Genomic DNA, 22,339 nt, shown 5'->3' with positions numbered 1-22,339 from the left:
ACATCCCGTGACGCACACAAGTGCACATTGCAGCTGACAGGTGTGGCTTGGCTAGAAGAAGAAAGTCGCAGGCATTGCAGGTAAGTGCTTTGTCTGTGTCTGTGCGTGTTTGTGTGTCTATATGTCTGTGGGGGGTACAGAGGGGGAATGTTTGTGGCAGGGAAGGGAGTGGGTGGGGAGTGGGTAAAAATGAGTGTGTTTGTGTGACTGTGTTAGTGTGTCTGTGTTGGGGAAGGAAAGGGGGTCTCAGGGAGTGAAACCCCCCGATTTCTATGAAACCCTGCAGGCGCATGAGAGGGTGGGGGATCGAATTCCCGGGGGTTGGTGATGGGGAAACCCCACCAAGAGATGTGATATTACTGCATTTGAAATGTGGATATATCATATGGAACCACATGAAGAGGTGCCTCTGCTGGCTTCAAAAAGCACACTAAGAATGTGCTCACCAATGGTACCAAGGCCGAAAATGCTGATGACGGGTCCTTGGAAAAGATATCAAGTAACTAGTGTCTGAAGACCACCCACTGCTGTCAGGTAGAGGAGCTAGTGGGCAACTGTGCATTAAGTGTTTCTACTACAGGGGTGTCATCCTTCCTGGAATGGGAATGACTGCTTCCTTTTCTGGAGGAGAAGGAATATGAGTGTTGCTTTAAGGTGTTACAGAGAGGGGGACTTCTGGCAGTGTTTCTTCTTTTTGCCCTTTTGAGCATCATTCAAAGAACAATCTTCACTGAGAGGCACCTCATTATCTTGAGTCTTCTTGGTGGAAGACTTCAATACTCATGACCTTGACAGCATCCTTTTCTGCCTTTATCAAGGAAGGTGTAGAAGTTAGCGCTTTCCTTGGCAGGAGCTACAGTTCCCCATGTTATTCTCCTCCTCAAGACATTTGAGGCATACCTTGTAGAGGGGCCTAAACCGACACCCATGCTCTCAATCCATTCAGGGACTGAAGTTTTATGCCTTAAGGATATTAGGCATGACACAGTGCAAAATAAAATTACAAATATCTAGTAGAGCTCCAAAGCAGCATGCGCCTCGACTTCTTTGACTTCTTCTTTGTACTCTGCTTTGTGCAGAGCTTGCTCTCTTCTCCCGCAGGTTTCCTGTAGGACTCTGGTGCCGGTCTCTCAGCATGTCGGTTATTGGGTGGCTTATATAGCGCTCTTGTCTCCTGACCCGGCAGGGCTGTAGGTATTCGAGGGCTCCGCCACGGTCGGGTCGGCCACACCTGGCGGATGCTCTGCCTTTCCTGCCACACCTCCCCGAAGGTCAGTTCCATGCCTCTCAAGCTCCGTGGCCGTCTCCTCCCTCCTGTTTCAATGCTGGTTGGCTCTTTATCCTTCCCTCTATTAGAGGGTGGTACTAACCACTTCTTTGTCGTTTCCAGTGAATAATGTGCACACAAAGGGTCAGAAACCACACCAGCCATTCTCACAAGAGGTTTCAAGTCCTTATACTGTCCAACTCCAATGCAGCCAACAAAGATATTGGGAAAAGGAAGGATCACTTGTATCCCTTTATAGGGATCTCCTGTCCTCTAAGGGGGGGAACCAGAGGGATACTGCTTGAGCTGTACCCTAGGTGGTGTTCAGCTTAGCAGGCTCACCTCCGTAGTCCCAAAGGGGTTGGTTTCCCCTTGGGGAGAGGAGACAAATTCCCCGGATTCGGCACAAAGGGTAGCAAATCATAACTTTGAAAAGATGACAGCTAACATGTACCTACTCTGTGATATCAGTATTCATTTAAATGTCACTTAGGAAAAACCAGATCACAAACAAATATTGCACACTGATATGAAAAAATGCTCTAATACTTAAAAGTCCTACACAATTTGTTTTGCGGTTCACCAGCATGTCATATTAGCTCACTTTGCAGTGCAAGAACAAGCAAGGTGCCATCTCAATATGTCTCTATCTTGTCAAGATGGATATCAGTTCAATCTGCCAGTTTTCAAGTTAGTCAAGCCAAGTTACTCGAGCCAAGAAAGCAGCGAGTCTGTGAGCGGCTAGCAGTCATAGTTTATTTTACAGGGGCAGTGTTGGGGGTAAAATCTGATGAATCCTTAGTGTAAGCTTTCATTCTATTTATTTAATACACATTTTTATAGCACGCATACAAGGCACAAAATGCTCCTGAACGCTGTGCAAGAAGAACATATACAATAAAATAGGATAAAAAGTAGCAGCAATGACAAAATACATAACCTTCTAAATGCCACGAGAAACAATTTCACCAGCTAAGACAATAAAAGAACACTTTGCACCATTAAACTAAATAAAAAGGTAAAGGTTTCAGGGTAAAATGCAATAAAAAAAACCTAAAACTTCAATACTGAATTTCAAAACCAAGACTTTAAGACTTCTCTAAAGTTGAAATATCAGAAATAGTATGTATATCTGGAGGAAAAGCATTCCAAGCAGTGCTTGAAAAGTATCTCTTACAAAAGGCTGACCTTTAAACCTGTGTACTTCAAGTTGTAGAGGTTTCCCGCTGTATAGATCGTTAGAGCCCCTGAAATATTCAATTTCTCTGCGACATAATATGGAATTAGACCCGTGGATAGCTTTGTACGTAATGCAGATCAATTTAAAAGAGCTTCTTGCTTCTAAGTGAAGAGAGGGGCGACTCGATCGAATTTCATAACACCCAGAGTTACTCTAGCTGCAGAGTGAAATGCAGTGTTCAAAGGAGAAAATGAATATTGGGGAAGCCCCACCAAAAGAGAACTACCAAAACCAATACGAGATAAAACTATTTATTGGACCAAGAGTCGAAAATGAAGAGAAGAACCAACAGATTAGATAGCCCTCAAAGAAAAGAAATGGAAATTCACAGATTTATTAAAATAATCAATATCTGGGATCAGAGATCTGAAGGAATCTTGAAGGAAACAAAGTGATTTGGCTTGAGAACCAAACCCAGAATGATCCCCTTTTATACTAGTTGTAGCCAGCCACATATCAAACGGGGAAAGGGAAGATGAATGAGAATATACAAGGAACTCATCCAATTTAACAAAATAATATTCAATATCAGGATAACAACAAAGAAGACGCAAAATGTCTCCCTCCAATGGCAGCCTGATGTAAAGCTGAGTATAGTCAGCGTACTGTTGCACGTTCACCTTATGTTTCAAAGCCAGGTCGCACAAAGGCTCCATATACAAACATAAAAGCATAAGGGATGGGATTGATCCCTGGGGGAACCTTAAACTGTACTTCACAAACGCCAGTGTGAACTCGCCAAGGTGTCACAAACTGCCACCTATTAGACAAGAAAGAGCTATACCAATCCAGAACCTAATGCCAATCCACTGTGAAAGAGTCTCTAAGAGTACTTCATAATTGATGGTATCAAATGCGAAGATAGGTCAAGAAGGACCAGGAGACGAGAATCCCCTGTCATCAGAGATCTGATAAACCTCATCCAAGATACAGAGGGTGGCAGTTTCGATCTTCAGCCTTGTTGAACGCCTTACTGGAAGGTGGCCAAAAGCTGTTGCTCAGTAATCCATTGAATCATTTGAGAGGAAAAAACTCTTGAAATGCCAACACGGAAATGGGTTGAAGGTTCGAGAAACTACCTACAAGCAGATTTGGCTTTTTTACAAGGTGGAAACATGGACTATTTTTAAGGCATCAGGAAAGCAGCAGCCTTTACTGAGAGAAAGGTTCATCAGAGGAGAGACAAAAGGAATAAAGAGAGGAAAACATTGCTTAAATTTAGAAACAGGACAGGGATTATCCAAATAGAAGTCGGTTTAATTTTATTCATAAGATCAATAAAATTATCTATATCAAGAAGATAGAACTGATCTCAAATAGATGTGGGCTTACACTGTAACATCCGCTATGCAATCTTACTCAAGAAAAATTGCGCACATCTTTGACACTTATCCACCAACGAGTGTCTCCATAGATAGTCTGCTTTTCAGGGCTCTTTTGAATGTAGTAATAATTGGCAAGGACCTGATCCAAATATCATGGCATTCCATCGAGGGGATCCTGCAAACTCCTTCTTTTTGATAACAGAATTTTTTTTTTAATTTGGATTGGGACGCTAGTTTGGCATTGCTTCACTGGAGTCTCTGGTTCGACACATAATAGTAAATCACTTTTCACAGGTATTCTCAGCCTTTTTACCAAGGGCTTTGTTGGCAGCACAAAGCATCTTGACTTTGACTTTTTACTCCATGGGTTGCAGTGGTGTGCTCTCCAAACCGGCATGATGTGAATAGTGTTTCAGGCAGAGACAAAGCACTTGGTTTGGTATCCCTTTGATAGTTAGGATTTCTTTATTTGGGGCTCCTGCATACAACACTGTACCTTGCAATGGCCAAGCATGAGAAAGTCCATGCCCTTGCAAGTTCAATCTGTTTTTCTGGAGCAGTGGGAAGACGCATCAAAACATCCGCAACTGAAGGTCGTGTGCTTTACCACAGATGTGACCTAGTGTGGGATATCTGAGATTGACCAGGCCTTCTGTGCTGGTGACAGTGATCTGCTGCTCAGATGGCCATGGGAATTGCATTCTGTCCTTACTTTACTTGAGTTTACTAGTGTGAGGATATCAATTTTAGAGCTGGGCTAAGACTTCTCTTTCACACAGTGGTACATCTGCTTTAGATCGTATCATGGTGTTCCATGTTTTTCTCCAGTTAAATCTGTGTGTCAAACACATGCATTTGGAATTGTAGGTAATGTTGTGAGAGTACTTGAGACAGTTTTCACAAGTATATAGGTAAAGTAACAGTGACAGCAAAGAGCCTTGAGGAACAGGACAAGATATGGTTTTGTTTGGTGATGATAAAGTGCCCATTCTAAGATGTTAACTTTGGTTAGTTAGGAAGGACCTGAGCCATTATGGACTGAATATGGCCCAGTACTCCAGCTAGACGATAAGTATTTTGTGGTCTATGGTGTTTTGCATGCTACCGACCAATTTAACAGCATACACAAATCAAGATAGCTCAAATGTTCCTATCTGACATCAGCTATGGTGATTCAGATACTTTGAATCCCCTAAGTGCTGGTGGTCTACTTAAAACATATTCAGTCATGGGGGTGGTTAGTTTCAAAGTAGGTTTGGAATTGTCGAGTTTAGGCTCCTCCCTGGAAATTGGACGGGAAAGGTAAGTTGCAAATATGATAGTAGTTCACTCAATCCTTGGAATTGGCTGACAATGTTTTCAGCAATAAGACTATGATAGCAAGTTTTAGCTCCCTTAGAACTTAGTCGTGAGTGACGTATGCATCAGGGTTGACAAACGTTGTGGAGAACTTGTGTTGGGACATTCTTTCATGAATGCTGTGGGCAAGGCTCAATCAACCATTTGGATGTTTTGATCTTACCCACAACCTAAAGGTCTTGATAGAGGCTTTGGGGCCTCAGAGATTCCTGGAGCTTGAGTGCAGCAGTGGTTGTAAAGGGTGACATTTCTTGGTTGTCAAGGATCAAAGTACATATTCTGTCAATCTTGGTTTGATGAAGAGGATGAGGAGGTTTTCACAATGCTGTCTGATGGCTTAATGATTGTTCCTGTTCACTACTGAATCTGTCACATTGTGAAAGATATTAAACAGTTTGTTGGTTTGATTTGTTGCCCAATTGATATAGTGGATTTAGTAGTATTGACATGCTCTCGGGCCACCTTGTGATGATATCAGATGAAGTGTGATATCATCTTAGGTCATTTTTGGAACAGATGCTGTTGACTGCATCCAAATTCCTATTTAATAGGCCCATCCACTTTATGGGTCCAGGCTAGACCACTTATTGGCTGCCTTTTCTGCTGGATTTGTTTTTTTATTATACATGTTTAAACCAACTACGGTTTGGTCATTTTAAGTTTGTTGGACTATTTCTTGTTCACTCTGGTTAGGGATCCAGGAATAAAGCCTGCTTCTGTTATAGAGGGATCAACACGATTTTAAACGATCCATTTGAAGCAAACATTCTTAAACGTCTAGTCACAGCTTAAATTCCAAATTATAGTAAGAAATAATGATTAACAATTAGACTTTAGACTGAATTGGCTCTCATACATTAAAAAAAATGCAGAAAAACATTGAAGACAAGGTATTTGCCCCTTTCTTGCTAGACCTATTGGACACCTATGATACAGTGCATGATGACATTTTGCTTGATCAACATCTTCAAGGCATCACTGGGAGAGCAATGGAATTTGTAGCCACTTTCCTGTGAAATCAATCCTCAGATGTCAGAAGCGATCAATTAACAATAGCAGTAACTTAAGTTAAACGTAGGGTTCAGCAAGGCTCTGCCTTATACCTGTGGCTTTTCAGTGCCAGCACAAGGCTTATTGCATCGTCCAAACAATCCTTTGACACACCAATAGAACTCTGTCGATGATATTTATTTTATGTTTTATTTTATTGAACATTTGTAAGGCGCCTATACAGCAAGAAGTGTTTCCAGGTGCCCCAAGACAAAGTGGGGTGGGGGGCAGGGGAGGGGCAGAGGAGAAAAACAACAATAACGGTCCTACTAGCCTTGTGACATTTGGATTGTGCAAGTGCAGTAACATGAAGTACAGGGGGAGGGGGCAGGTCAGGGAAGAGGGGGCAAAGGGATGGGATAGGGAGAGGGGGCGAGGGAGAGAGGGAGAGGAAGAAGTGCAGGTGGGAAGGGAACTCAGTGGATGGGCAAGTACTAGGGGGAGCCTAAGAGGGCAAGTGGCAAGTGCCAGGGGAATCAGGGATGAGGGATGCGGATGGACCAGACTCAGTAGGCTAGTCAGGAAAGGGAGTCCGAGGGTAAGTGCTGGTAAAGAGGTGCAGGGGAAGACTGGTCAAAAAAAGGCCTGGCCCCAGTACGACTCATAAGGGTCACAGGCAAGCAGTCGCAGCGGCAGATGGAGGTTAGAAAGGGAGGGGGAAAGGGAAGGAGGAGCAGGAGAAAAGGAAGGTCTTGAGAAGTTTCCGGAACTTAAGGAGATCTGTCTCAAGTGGCAGGAAGGCTGTTCCAGAGGAAGACTCCTGCAGAAGAAATAGATCTACCCCCCATTCTCGGCTTGCAGAAATGTCTAATCTGCAGCGAGCTGGAGCTAGAGGACTGAAGGAATCTAGCAGGGAGGTAGTTTAGGAGAGAAAGTTGGATCTAGCAAGGTCCCAGGCCCCAGAAATCCTTGTGGATGATGCAGAGGGTCTTGAATTTGATCCTTGAAACCACCTGGAGCCAGTGGAGAGATTTTAGGGCTGGAGAAATGCAGCCCCTGGGCTTGAAGCCAAGGATAAGTCTCACAGTCCTATTCTGGATTAGTTGAAGAGGGTGGAGGGAGGAAAGAGGAAGGTTAAGGAAGAGGCCGTTGCATCAATCCCGTCTGGAGAGAACCAGAGCTCTGGAGACATTGCGTTCCTGGGGGAAGGTGAGGAATGGGAGAAAGCCTCTGAGGAGGTGAAGCTGTAAATGGGCCTTCTTGGCAAGGTCAGCAATGTGAGATGAGAAGAAGAGAAAGGAGTCAAAGATGACACCCAAGTTTTAAGAATCACACGAGGGCGAGGTGAGGGGGCTCAAGGAGCATGGCCAGAGAGTAGGCGGGCAGGAGTCCCAATATTCATGTAGGAATGTGCCTGGACAGCATTTGTATCACCATAGCTACCGTAACCCAGCACTTAAGGAAGATCCAAGACTGGACGATCAACAGCAGTCTCTGCCTCAATGTGGCCAAAACTGAAAGCTTACTGTATTGGAAATCCAATCAACAGAATATCCCCTTTCTGTGGCCATCCTGCTTGGAGGGCCTCACCAGCATTCACCAAAAAAACTAACGTTCTTGCAGTCATTTTTGACACAAAACTAATATTAGTCCCCCAGATAGACTCAGTGAACAAATTGGCCTATTTCTAGCTCCACATGCTAAGGAAGATTCTATCCCTTCTTGACTTCTGCCACAAAGTAGAGGTAATGATGTGCCAATTCTCGATTAGATTACTGCAACAGGAGCTAAGCAAGCACATGTAAGAAAGCTATTAAACAGCTACAGCTCATCCAAAGGGGGTGTCCCTCATGATTACCAACCTAAAAAAAAATAATCATGTCTTACCAGCCTGAAATCTCTAAAGTAAAACAGAGTGGACTTCAAGGTCCTCCAAGTCAAACACAATGCCTATTGTGGCACAGGTCTGAAATAAATGACAAATTAGCCCTATCATCTTCAGATAAGCATCACTCAGACTTCTGCAGACCTACAAATCCAACAAAAAAAATCAATACAGTTGTAGACCTGATTTCTCATAGGGTTCCCACGATGCGGAATGTGCTGCTGCAAAGAATTAGACAGGGAACTAATTTAGGACACTTGAAGAAGGCACCAGCGTCCTCTGTACTGCACCAATCAGTCCCACTATAAATATCGTTGTGGGGAACTGCCTTGATATTGTTTTAGAATCTGTCCTCGCCACCTGTAGTGCATCTCCCTATGGAACAATATAATTCTGAAGGTTGCTAGAATTAGCTGTGATGACATCCTCTGATAAACCAGACTCTCAGAATCATCTATAAATTATTTTTAATGGCTGTTTAAAGCCAGTTTTGAGAGTTCTGAGCAACTGCAATTGTGGAAATATGTTCTGAATGTGGTTAAAACCTATCACTAAATGCGTTGACGTAGTCTACTCTGCACGTATGGTGTAATACCGAATGCCAATAAATAAAGGTTCCTAAGCAAGTGTCTGATGAACATTAGATTGAGGGGATTATGGAGTGTGTGGAAAATTATTTCTAGAGTATGATCTACTTCCTTCAGAATGGGACTGCTTCATCTGTTTTTTCTGGCTACTAGTGGCGCAATTTCTGTGGATACTTTTCTGATGTGATGGGGGTAACTTGTTGAACAGTGTGGGCGCTCTCTCACTGGACGAGATATATAAACATAACCTACATGCTATCACAAGGTTTTCATACACCCATAACATGTTGTCATGTATCCATGTTAAGGGGACAGTTCTGCTTTTCTTTAATCATTTTGAGCCTTTCATTTAAAGGTTTCATTTGGTATTTAAATAGTTGTGCAAGTGAACTTTGCATAGTTTCCTCAGGGTGTCTAATCTCTAAATAATGCTCTATTTTGTTTACTTGCGGGTTGGCACCACTACTGCAAAACTACACAAACCTCAAACATGCTCCATAACAATTTATCATATGTCTCAAGTGCCCTGCCTTCACGGGCTCCCCCGCAGAAGGATTACTGACTTGGAATTAGAGAGCCCCCAAGCATCTAGTTGTAAGCAGGACTTCAAAGACTGGTTCTCGGTTAGAATATATGCAAGAGCTGGCCAGTCCCCCTCTTAGCTGTAACTCTTGTTGCTAATTGCATTTTCCCCTGCTGACCGAGTACTCCTTTCAAAGTGCCCCCATGACCCATACCCCAGTTCCAAATCTACTACAGAACAAGGAAGGCATCTCAAAATCTTCATAGAAACAAGCGAAGTGAAACCTGCATATTCAATACAAGCAGAGCATTCAAAGTTATATGAATAAGACTTGTTATTATTCCCCACTAAGAAATATTATTTGTAGGTTCCCATTGTTTCAAGACTTTCTAGTGGCACTGTCCAAAATGGATGATAGGCAGCTGCAGAGATCCATGAGAAATTAACTACTGCAGGGCCGCCTGCCAAACCACGCCTTATCAATGGCATCAATATTCATACAGCACTGTTACATGAATATGCACACCAAGGTTCAGGTCACAGCTTTGCAAATGGAATTCCGAGAAAAGAGGCAACAGAATCAGGAATTAAGAACACCTCTGATCTGAAACAAACAAAAAATGGAAACCAAACGTCTATGGCCACTAATTTTGAACTGCAGAGCGGTTTGTGAAGGTTGCACTAGTGAAGGATTGAGAATACACGCACAGCACGGTACTCTGTAATACAGGAGCAATTGCATGGGAGAAGGGGACTAGAATAGATAACACTCAGGAAAAAGCCTTCAGGATCAGTAACAGCACATACAGGGGACTACGGAAGATTTCACTGATAAGAACTCTCTGTATTTATGAAGACTATTGTATTTCCAAAATTACAAAAGTATTCATTTTTGGGAATTGATGCTTGATTGCACCGAACAACTGATTCCACTAAAATAATTAGTTTCAGTGCTTTTCAAGTAAGTTCTTATCTGAGAAATCAAGTGTATTTCGACACTAACTATTAAAAGAAATATATTTTACCTGACATCGGTTTCTGAGAATCTTCTTTGCAAATCCTCTTTGCTCCTCCTCCTTTTCTCTTTGGCCTCCTCATCTTTCTCATCATGTGTGCATCCTTCATCTCCCAATACTTTCGTTTCCTCCTTATCACAGTTCTCTGGGATATCATGCCCTTCACTGTCCCCTTTTACATTGGCCTGGTCTTGCTTCAACTCTTCGTGAACCTCCTCTTTCTCCAGTTGCTCCCCCACCCCCACCTCTTCCTCCTCTGGTAAAACGCCCCTTTCCTTCCCACCTGCTACTTTTTCAGTTCTCTCCCTGGGCATTCTGATGACAACAAAAGAAGGAAAGCATGCAAACAGAAAGAAAGAAAACGAAGGTTAAAAAAAGAAAGGAAACAACGATAAGTTAAAAAAGAACATTAATAAACAGAGCGGTACAAGTAGCATTCTTCTTGGCAATTTTTCATCACAGCCCACTGAGATTGAAAGAGATTTCTGCACTGCGAGTCAGTCATTAATGTCGCTCCTTGAAGGATAACATCAGTTGTGAGATCCTTAGGCACAGTCAAAGGTGGAGCACTGACTGTATGGAGAGAACCTGCTGCTGGGTGCTGCCAGTTGAAACTTCATATTGCTCTAGATGACCGTGAACTCTAACAAGTATTACCCAAGACACACTTTAAACATCCATTGGCACACCCAACTATTTTGGCTTTTCTTTAGGGATGGGATAGGAATTTGCCAGGCACTACCATAAGGGAACTACCTGGCAATAGCTTTTGGAAAACGGTGTAATTACCTGGGCATATGATGGCAGTGTCTTGTCATATAAATCAAGTGGCTGAAGGCACACTTGGTCAAGACATTTATTTTACGCCAGTCACACATTTGCAATGGCAATTAAGCCATTAACTCCCAGCAGAATGCTTAGCAATAGCACTGGTAGGTTTGATGTTACTGCATGATAGATCTAGCTCAAAGGGATGCCACATATGTTTGGGGTGGAGAGGGACAGGTAGTGGGTGGGAATGGCCATATGGGTTAAGCATGGCCATGGGCAGCTAATGGTCAAGGAAACAACCAAACAGCAACCATACACTCTGTGCCCCTCCTCACAAGCAGGACATCTCCTTTCTAGCTGTACTCAAATGCAATAGTTTCCATTTAGAAGTAGCACTTATGCACCACTTATTAACCAAAATTAAAAGAGTGGTCTAAACCTATTGTGGCGCCAATATCCCTTAGACTTGGTAACAGAGATTAAACAATGCCAGGTCTCGCAGGTAGAACACGTTCCACATGTGTACTTACACCGTAATATTTTCACCACCATTTGGTACTTGACAGTAAATCTTATAATGTTTTGGGAGCTAATGTGCCCTAGAGGAGACTTTAAGGTAAACCACGTGGATTCCAAATACAATCTAGAAGCAAGATGTATTGCACATACAAAAACTATTGGTAGTCCCATCATGACATTTGTTTATCAGTCAGTTAATGTACACGCACAGTGATGTAGTGAGGTGCACAGTATACAAGCTAATTAACATAACAAAAGTGCTCTGACCATTTTTAAATATCTTATATATGAACAATGTATTACCTGCTGCATAAAGCAACTATAATGAAACAAAAAAAGGTCTTCACGGCTTTTCTTTGACCCATTTCACAATATAAACATAGTATATTCAATAAGACAAAGACAGAAGAACATAGCTATCTGCAAGCAATGAACACCTGTGAATTGTCACCCATTAGGAAAACTTTATAACGTTTAATTATAGAAACTAATTAGGATATTCAAAAACATTTCAGTATCACAGATACAACTAATAGAAATTGTAATGATGAGGAACTTTTGAAGGATATCAACTTTGGACCCCCACGACCAAATTAGTGTTTTGTTTCCGTTAAGAAAATGTTGCATAAGTGTGGGAAGCGGCGGAGACATAGGGCCTCATTACAAGTCTGGCGGTAACCGTGCGAGAAAAACCGGCAGGCTACCGCCGGACCCGTATTACCATTCCGCCTCTGTGATTCCCTGAATCACCGGGGCATTACGACCCCAGTGACCTGGGAATTCCAGAGGCGGAATTCTGTAAGTCCCCATTCCCATGGAGTCCTAGAGGACTCAGCAGAAATACAGCCAGTGGTATTATCGTGCAGTAATTGTATTGAAAATTCCCCAATGGGGAATGGGGACTAACCGTCAGCGCTCACGCCATGATCCGGCGGTAATACCGCTAGACGGATGGGCGCTAACGCTAATAAAGTTGGGCCGTATCCCAGCTGGGATACCGCCCCACTCGTGATGAGGCCCATATTCCTTTTACTCCCTTGTTTACAGGACGTGTGCCCAAATAATGATCTCGCTTTCTGATATTGTAAACGGCTTCCCCAGCCTTCATAGACAGTGTTCATATTTCTTTCACTCTCTTTACATTGGGCCGCATGCCCGTTCTACTCATTCAGCCTTTCCGCTCATAGCAAAGTCTCCAGCCTTTATGTGGATATTCACATCTCTCTCATTCCAGATTACCTGGGTCTTGTTCCTGTTACGGTTTCCCAGCTTCTCGTATCGGGATCGGCTTTGGCAGTCTTTGACTCCACAGTTTACTACCCCTCGCTGGCATCCTCAGGGTGGGTGTGTTCCCCTCCATGTTCACTCTCGTCTCACTAGCACCGGCACTCTCCGTGTGGAGCTAGGAGACTCAGTCTCTTTGCTTTCTTCTGGACTCTGGTTTCTGGGAGCCCAGCTCACCACTGTGCTCTAAGGGTCGTGCCACCAGCCGGTTTAGGCTCCTTTCCTGGCCGGAGCCTCTTGCTAGGTCAGCGTACCTGCTTCGCAGCCTGCAGCTTGCGGGTCTTGCTCCTGCTACGCCACCATTGGCTTTGCAGCTGCTTGTAGATGTGCCCCTGCAGGACGTGTTAAGAGAGGCTCACCTCTGTGTACCATGTATTCTCCTCCCTTTGTTGGAGTTGCACACAACTCCTCTGGTCTCTTCATTTACCTTATGGTGTGTAGGTACTTCCTCACAATCAAAGGTGTGTCCTTCTTCCTTTATGGTGTCCTTCAAATGACACCCAGCATTACCTGAGGCCAACAGGGTGGAATGAGGATTGTTGGTAGTTAAAATCTGAGAACAAACAGTTATTTCCAGTCCCATAGAGGCAGACAATGTAGTCCGTACAGGGAGGTCCTCATTGGGCTAGGAGTCTTTGTCCATGAGAGTGGAGTCACTTCTGTTGAGGTCGCACTTGTTCAGACCACAAGGGAGGGTCGTGAGGAGTGGGCTCACCTCCCTAGACTCACAGGAAGTGGTTCCCCTCTGCAGAGAAGAGATGAATTGTCCAGAATCGTCACAATTTGTAAAAGAGCACGTCTATACAGTATCTCCTTTAGTGTGTGCCCAAGGGAACACATTAATGGAAAAATACCTATGTGACTTGACCTCACAATCCAGAGTTTTATCACTAAATCTTGAGTATAAAACAGTATGCTTGGCTCCGTTTTGGTGGGGTTTCCTTCTTTGAAGACAGGATGGTGTAGGCCACTTGGTTCTCCATGTGCCTAACTTGCTATGGTAAGTTTACAAGACAAATGCCAGTGTACATAGCTAGTGTCCAACTTAAATCTGGTTTGAAAAGGGAATCGTAGGTGAATGTTGCAGGTGATGAAAGTACTGTGCCACAAGATTTTGTCTGCAGCTGAAGATTTATTTTAAATCCTTAAAGGATGTTCAAGGGGTATTTATTAATATGGTCTCGGCATCCAAAGACGCCTTTCTGATGTTCTCACTCATCTTTGAAAAATGCATTTGAAAGTCAGACCTTTAAATATCCGATGTCCCATTCCTTTACTCTCATCCTGTGGTGCTACACGGTGTGTGTTAGTTTAATGATTATTGCACTTTTTAATATGTGTTCTTTGTAAAGAAGCAACCACAAATGGTGCGACTGTACGTTGCTCTTCTACTGATTGTGTTATGTTATTTTGCTTAATCTAGGTATCCTCTTCAAATTGTTAGTGAGCAGTGCACATACGATTCTCCCGTTGTTAACACAAAACCAGCAAAAATTATCCTAAGCCCATTATTGAAAATATTGTTTTACTGCCTCCTCTGCACCATACATTTAATATCATATGAATTATTGATATTGTTTCACACAAAGAATCAGCAAGTTAGATAAAAGGTTCCGAACATACAGTAGTGCTATTCCCGAAGCAAGAGCGAGCATTATATTTTCTGAGCAAACCAATTCTAGCTAGCTTTAAGAAATCAAAATTCTTCAACACATTATTTTTTGAGACTGATAATAATTAAGATGGCTTCAGTTAAGCAGTTTAACAGTATCACATTGTTTCCAGAACAGCTGGCAAGTAACTGAAAATACATGCATTTTCAATATTGTTTGTTTGTTTGTTTTATTCATTTATAATGTGCACCAGACCCGAAGGTAATAGGGCGCAGCAGTACAGGATATGCGAGGCATAGGTTACGTCGTTACATAATTACATAGTTACATAGTTACACATATAATTAATAATATATACAGATTGTGTCAATGGTACAGTAAGTTATATACAGGATATTTAGACAGTTTGCAGGTTGTATATCAACAGGATGGTGGGGGTAGGTGATGCTAGTTTAGCTGACCAGTTGTTTCGATGGTTGATGTAGTTGGATCTGAATTTCGGGTAGGATTTCTCCTGACGAATAGTGTGGGGCAATGAGTTCCAGACTTGGGCCGCCCGGACAGGGAAGCTGGAACCTCCAGTCTTGGTGGGTTTAAATCTGGGAATGATCAGTGTGTTGGCATTGGAGATTCTTGTGTGTCTGGAGGATCTTCTTTCTACAAATCGATCAGTTAGGTAGGGAGGAGCCATGTTGTTGAGGGCTTTGTGAGTGAGGGAGGCTACTTTCAGTAGTATTTTATCTTGGGTAGATAACCAGTTGTTGTTGCGCCTCATCTTAGAGATGTGTGCTCGTCTAGAGAGAGGCTGCTCCAAGGGCGATATTTTGTAAAATTTGAGTTCTGTGTATGGTGTGTTTGTTGGCCCCCGATGCATAAGGCATTGCAGTAATCAAGTCTAGATAGAGCAAGAGCTCTAGCTAGAATCATGCTGTTGTCATTTGAGATAAAGTGTTTACATGCTCTGAGAAGCTTACATGTGTAAGCACAGGCCGAGGCCAATGCGTTTACCTGTTTGTTGAAGGAGAGGGTGGCATCTAGGTGGAAGCCAAGAGTCTTCACTTCCCTTGCAACCTTAATAGTATTCCCATCGATCTCAAATACAGAATAGTTCTGGCCTACCTTTTTGAAATTGGAGTGATTGCCCAGAATGATTAACTCTGTTTTGTCATCATAGGAGCAGTAGATGGGTGAGGGCCCAGAGGCAGAATGTGAAGATGCTCATGGTGTATCGGTAATGGTTGTAGGGCATGTAGGCATGTGCTCAGGTGCACGAGTGGGCTGGATGCAGCAATCTGGTGTGATGCACAAATAGGCTAAATGCAATGATCAAATGTGAGGCACAGATAGGCTAAATGCAGCAAACCAATGTGAGGCACAAATAGGCTAAATGCAGCAATCAAATGTGGGGCACGAATGGGCTAAATACAGCAATCAAATGTGAGGCACTAAGGGCGAGATGCAGTATTCAGCTGGCAGGGCACAAATAGGCTAAATGCAGCATTCAAATGTGGGGCACAGATAGGCTAAATGTAGCAATCAAAGGCACAGATAGGCTAAATACAGCAATGAAATGTGGGGCACAAATGGGCTAAATACAGCGATTAAATGTGAGGCAGAAAGGGCTAAATGCAGTATTCAGATGGTAGGGCACGAATGGGCTAAATGCAACAATCAAATGTGGGGCACATATAGGCTAGATGCAGCAATCAGAGGCACAGATAGGCTAAATACAGCAATCAAATGTGGGGCACGAATGGGCTAAATGCAATAATCACATGTGGGGCACAGATAGGCTAGATGCAGCAATCAAAGGCACAGATACGAATGGGCTAAATGCAGCAATCAAATGTGGGGCACGAACGGGCTAGATACAGCAATCAAGTGGGGGGCACAAAGGGGCTAAATGGAACAAACAAGTGTGAGGCATAGAGGGGCCAGAGAGGGGCCGAGTGCAAGAATCACATGGCCGGGCACAAGAGGACTATGTAGATAATAATGTTAATAAGTCCAGGTCCAGGTAGTAGCAGGTGCCTTAGGGTACATAGAGTCCTGATAGAGTGCTGTAGTTGCTGAGGTACAGTGGCAAATAGCAGACTAATGCGCAATGTTCGGGGGTTTTGGGGAGCCATGGGAGGCAAGGGGCACGTTCCACTCAATTAATAAGGATGAGGCTATGGCTGTGTCGTTATCATATGGGCTATATAGTTGAGGCAAGGAGGTATGGCACAATATGAGGTGATAGTATCATCATGCGAGGGCATAGGGACCAACAGTCATGAACAAAGAGTGGGCGACGTGGTGTAAGGCCTGGATAACAATTACTTACAGATACATCCTGTTTGCTGTGGGTCCAGATGAAGAGACGCAGGATGGTCTTGTCCCATATTTTAGCATCAGTGGGGAGTTTGGGGAATCGGAGAGCGCAACCAAACGCAACCAAGCGCAAACAGAGGCAAACAGGTACGAATGGCCTTAAAGGGATGGTCTAGTAAAACATTTTATTTAAAAAATAGATAGGCCACATAAAAAGAAAATACTAGCATCCTCCGTTTTAAAACTTCCTATGTAAACTTTTGAGCTATTCAAGCTCAAAATTCGAAAAAGCAAGCACAGGGGCGCAGCCATTTTGTGAAATGGAGGCCCTCCTGTGCTGGCTTTTGCGGCACTAATGAAGGAAAAGCCAGCCAGCTGTAGTAAACAAAGTCTACCGCTGGGTGGCTTTCCCTTCATTAGTGCCGGGACTCGGAGGACGCGGACCGGAGACCAGAGCAGGCTGGAGGAGCCCGGAAAAATTAGAAATAAAACCGCAGCTTTAAAAATGTTGTATTTATGTTTGCGGTCGCTTTTGAAGCGACCACAAACATAAATACAACGTTATTGTGTTGGAAAACGCTGCTCGGAGGAGCCTGAGAAACTTGGAAAGAAAAACCGCAGCGTTTTCCAACACAACCGCGTTGTGTCTGCCTGAATCTGCTTTACCATTTGGGGCTCTCGGGCTCCCCACGGGAGCACCGGAGACCCAAAGTGATAGCCACAGCAGGCAGAAACACACGCGGTTGTGTTGGAAAACGCTGCGGTTTTTCTTTCCAAGTTTCTCAGGCTCCTCCGAGCCGGAGGAGCCTGAGAAACTTGGAAAGAAAAACCGCAGCGTTTTCCAACACAATAACGTTGTATTGATGTTTGCGGTCGCTTCAAAAGCGACCGCAAACATAAATACAACGTTTTTAAAGCTGCGGTTTTATTTCTATGTTTTCCGGGCTCCTCCAGCCCGGAAAACTTAGAAAAAAAACGCAGCTAGTGCTTATTTTTTGTAAAAAAAATAAATAGCACTTACCGAGATTCAGCTGCAGCTTTCCTGCTCTGGTCTCCGGTCCGCGTCCTCCGAGTCCCGGCACTAATGAAGGGAAAGCCACCCAGCGGTAGACTTTGTTTACTACAGCTGGCTGGCTTTTCCTTCATTAGTGCCGCAAAAGCAAAAGCCAGCACAGGAGGGCCTCCATTTCACAAAATGGCTGCGCCCCTGTGCTTGCTTTTTCGAATTTTGAGCTTGAATAGCTCAAAATTTTACATAGGAAGTTTTAAAACAGAGGATGCTGGTATTTTTTTTTTATGTGGCCTATCTATTTTTTAAATAAAAATTTTTACTAGACCATCCCTTCAAGAGGCCTTCGGATGGCCGCCGGCTCTTCCGCGTGCCAGCGGATGTTCGTGTTGAGATAGAAGCACGAACACACGTTGACTAGCAACGTGGAGACGTCTCAGCCTCGTTCTCATCCCGCATCGCGCCCGACATTTTGTGGATGTAGGATTTCGGCGCGTGCGGTTTAGGGGCGAAATCAGGGCCCATGGACGTCAGGGAGGCAGTAGGGTGCCCAGGCAGGGCAGGATGTGGCCACAGCAAGTGACTGCTGTCACAGGGGGTCAGGTTTCCGCTCAGATGCGGCGTGCTCCTCTCTATCTGGGCCTGCAGGGTCCTCTTCCTTGCTGGATGTGGGAGCTACTGCCCTCTCCACGAGTGGGGTATCAATATTATTTTGTATACAGGAGTAAAGGTCGGGCACAAGCATAGAAGACACTAGTAAAATATCAGATCAGAGAAATATTCCAAACAAGCACCTTTTAAAATCGCACTTTGTGCTGTCTCCTGAGGTTCCCTAATATAGACATGGTAACTTTTCTATTTGTGTTGTATAGTATCTAACATTTTAGGAGAGCACAAAAATATAAAATCCAAATACAAAAATTGTATTTATTTCATATGAAGCAGGATTCCAACCGACCAAAATCAGACTAAAATAAATACCTACATCTATGTAATAGTTAAAAAAAAGTTTGCATTTCGAACTAGTACTCACCTAATTTTCCGGTTCCCTCTAGGCCGCTCGGACTGCACAGACATATAGCTGGTACTGCTAAAACGCGAAGCACTGCTTGTCCTTGATACAGCCGACACATCACTCACATCGCTGTCTGAAGACTTGTTGGAAACATTATCTGAACCTCGCTGTAACTCCCGTCCAGACCGGTACTACAAAAAATCAAAAACACATTTTTAAAGCATAGACTTGTGTAGGAAGCATGGCCTAGCAGGGATTGTCAGAGTTGAACATTTTAATGTATAGAGAAACCACAATGAAAGATGTAAAGACAACAGGAAAAATGAAGAATTAAACACATTTTGATTTTTCATTTCAAACCTGACACAATCCTTAATGTAATCAGGAATACAAAATAAAGTATTATACATCATTTGTTAACAGTTAATAGTCATCTGCTAAACTTACTAAACTGCTGGTTTGCTGAAGTATGACCCAGAGCGTGGAAGATTGCATCGTCTCCTTTTCACAGACATAAATGAGTAACAGACATTTTCGAGCACACTTGCTACTTGACTATCACCCAGCCCTGCATCCGTTTAAACAACTATCCTATGCTGAAATGTGTCAAGGAACTACATTTCGAATAGAACTGTAGCTGCAGGTTTTCCATTGTCTTGAAAGACTCTTGTTTTTGGGACCCATTATGCATTTATATGTAAGTGGCATTTAGCTATTGCTAGAGGCAATCCTGTGCCAAAAAAGACCCAAGGGGTGAAGACGAGGCACTGATCAGGTCTCATGGGATCCCAATGGTAAGAGAGTTAAATGCACAGCTAGATACGGTGTACGCAGCTTACAAAGCGCCTCCATGCAGAAGACATGTTTACGGGAGATGCAACGGGGGAATTCACTACACTTCTTTGTATTATGCAACAGGTTTGCTGCTGCTACGGACAACACAAGCCAAGACCGAACATGATAATTATTTATCAACAATTGGGAGTGTGCTTTGTTCCCTAAGCAGCATTACCTGTGTGGCTGTTTTGCAGGGAATGACTAGCAAGTGTATTTGTTTGTTGTTTCAGGTGCTTGGGTGCTTAACCCTATGTCGTGTTGTGTATTATCACAGAGATACTGAGAATGCTGTCTCTAACCTGTGGAAGGTAGAATCACCTCTATTATTAATTGCTCGTATTTACGTATCGTGAAATGTACAGGGTATAGCTCTTTATTCTCAAATGTGATGTTCGCCGGTGTATCTAGCAAAAAGTAAGAGCTCCCAGGCTTACTGCCACCTTTGCCATCGCTACACTTCCTGGGCTGTTAGTCCTGGGTTTTGTTCTGCCAACTACTTTCAGTTCCACTGTACTGGGCTCTCGTTGTGCGCTATCCTTCCATCCCTTCTGTTTGTGCATTGAATTCCGTCAGTTTGACACGCGTTTTTGCAGCATATAAATGTTCCTATGCTGCCACGCAGAGGAACATCAGGAAACTTAATTTATTTGCATACTTTGTCACGCAGAGACAAAGCACTCTCATTTAGCTTGCCTTCGTGATTTCGTTGAGTGTGTATTTTCTTGGGGACACAAGGAACTACAACTCCCAGCATCACACAAAAAGAAATAGAAACGTCAGGCGCTTCTGCACTGGTGCTTCAGGGGTCAAGCGGTTGCCAGACATTTGGTCGAAAAAAATTGGTCGACCAGACAAATGGTCGAACCAATTTGGTCGAAAACCAAATGGTCGAATTTTTTTTTTTTTTATTTTAACCCATTTTTTTTTTTTTTTGGGGGGGTCCCCCCCCAACCCCCTTTTTTTCTCTAAAAACCCCTTTTTTACTAAACGAAAACCCGAAAAATAAATATATAAATAAAAAAAAAAATTCGACCATTTGGTTTTCGACCAAATTGCATCGACCAAATTGCAGTCGACCAGTTTTTTTTCGACCAGTTGACTGGACACCGGTCAAGCCAGTCCGCACCAGACCACGACATGAGAACCAGCTATCTTCCTGTTGGCCCACTGTAACAGATCCTCTCTGCAAACCGCATTCACTCCGGGTACATACCACCCTTACCCGGATATGGGCCACTGAAATGCACTGAACCTGTTCTGGCTGCTCCGAAGGCTAGATGCCTAAGATTAGTCGATAACTATCTACAAGGAAAATGCGATGTTCAAACCAAACATAACTGTTGCGCCCCGTCTAGCCCATCAAACGCTCCTCTCATTCCTGCGATCGCAGCCTGTAACACAGGAGCGAACATTCAGGGTGACATAGTGGTCCTCTCCCAGGCCTGCCCCCCCATACCCATTGGCACTTTTGGCCCTTTGGAACTACTTGCTACCACCATTGCTGTAGGGGGGCCTTCGAGCACCAATGCCAAAGGCTCTCTGGGAGCCCCACCCCCAACAAAGTCCCCCAAACTTACTAGCAGAGTCTTGTCATGCCAAGCATCTCCTCAAATCAAATCTCCTGCACTGTCTCTTAGTGCTGTTTCAAAAGCAGAAGCCCCACTTTCCACAGAACCCTTCAAATGTGCACTGTTGAACACTCGGTCGCTCAATAAACATGCAGTTGACATTCACGACTACATTCTTGATTCAGATCTAGAAATGTTCTGCCTCACCGAAACATGGATAACTGATACTAGTGGAGCAGTGATCTCCATAGCCGGTCCAGAAGGGTATTCTATCATCTGCCAACACTGCTCCCAGGGTCAGGTAGGATGGGTGGAGGTCACTGTTAAAAAACATTTTGAATTTTCTAGATTCAACACCCTTTCTCAGAACTGTGAACGGATCCATTTAAAAATGCTGCAGACTGCACAAAGATGCGTTAACCTATTTGTTATCTATCGTCCTCCTTCTCACATGCCAGACTTTAACGAGGAAATCTTACGACCCTTCTTGTGGGTAATTTCAACTGGCGGCTCAACAACAGCCAAGATAAAGAAGCCAGTGCCTTAGTTACCGGCTTAAACAACCTTGACTACACATTTGTCAATGTTCCAACCTCACTGAAGGGCAACACCCTCCACTGGGTTGTGACCAGAAACCCGACAGTTCAGATAACCAACACCTCCCCTTGTATTTGGTCAGACCACTTTGTAATTTATTTACTCACCTCCTTTCATGACCCCCCTACAAAAAGCAAAAATTCTCCCGTAATTACAACAAAGTAGGTCCTGCGGACCTGCAGGAATGTATGGATATGGCCTCCACACAGAATGCTGACTTCCCCGAAGCTTTAGCTACGACTTCCGATTCCACACTTAGCTGTCAGATAGACACACTTGCGCCCTTAAAAACGAAAAGCATTAGGGACAACCTAAGCCGTCACAAATGATTTACTGCAGACTCACTGAAAAAAAAGAGAAAAGAAAAGCAAAAGCCATATGGCTTAGGCAACCAACTGAAACTCACAGGAACAGATGGAAAGACTTGGAAATAAATCTATAAATCTTCCATCTTTGACGCTAAAGAGAACTTTTTTAACCAGTAAATAGTTGAGGCCAACAACAACCCCAAAAAACAATTTGATATTTTGAAATCCCTCGACAAGCCAAGCTCTGTGCTCTGGCTTTACCCCCTCAAGCTTAGATTGTACAATGGCTAAATTAGCCTTTGAAACTAAGGTG

At 43.6% G+C, this 22,339-nt stretch overlaps 1 protein-coding gene across 13 annotated transcripts in view; it reads right to left on the bottom strand.

Moving 5' to 3' along the window:
- Positions 1-22,339, bottom strand: part of RIMS2 (regulating synaptic membrane exocytosis 2) — a 2,919,733-nt gene that overhangs the window by 258,031 nt on the left and 2,639,363 nt on the right. For 8 of the 13 annotated variants that reach the window (XM_069621474.1, XM_069621475.1, XM_069621476.1 and 5 more), the window contains 2 exons: positions 18,735-18,907; positions 10,202-10,507 (listed from right to left, as the gene is read on the bottom strand). In XM_069621474.1, the coding sequence (XP_069477575.1) occupies positions 10,202-10,507; positions 18,735-18,907 (479 nt within the window). The remainder of the gene's footprint in view (positions 1-10,201; positions 10,508-18,734; positions 18,908-22,339) is intronic. The other 5 variants (XM_069621484.1, XM_069621483.1, XM_069621485.1 and 2 more) reach the window with 1 other exon arrangement.

The sequence above is a fragment of the Ambystoma mexicanum genome, chromosome 5q, assembly GCF_040938575.1.
Source record: "Ambystoma mexicanum isolate Mex_15411 chromosome 5q, UKY_AmexF1_1, whole genome shotgun sequence".
NCBI classification, from domain to species: domain Eukaryota; kingdom Metazoa; phylum Chordata; class Amphibia; order Caudata; family Ambystomatidae; genus Ambystoma; species Ambystoma mexicanum.
The sequence above is the reverse complement of the archived record's forward strand: the minus strand, read 5'-3'. Positions and strand labels throughout refer to the sequence as shown.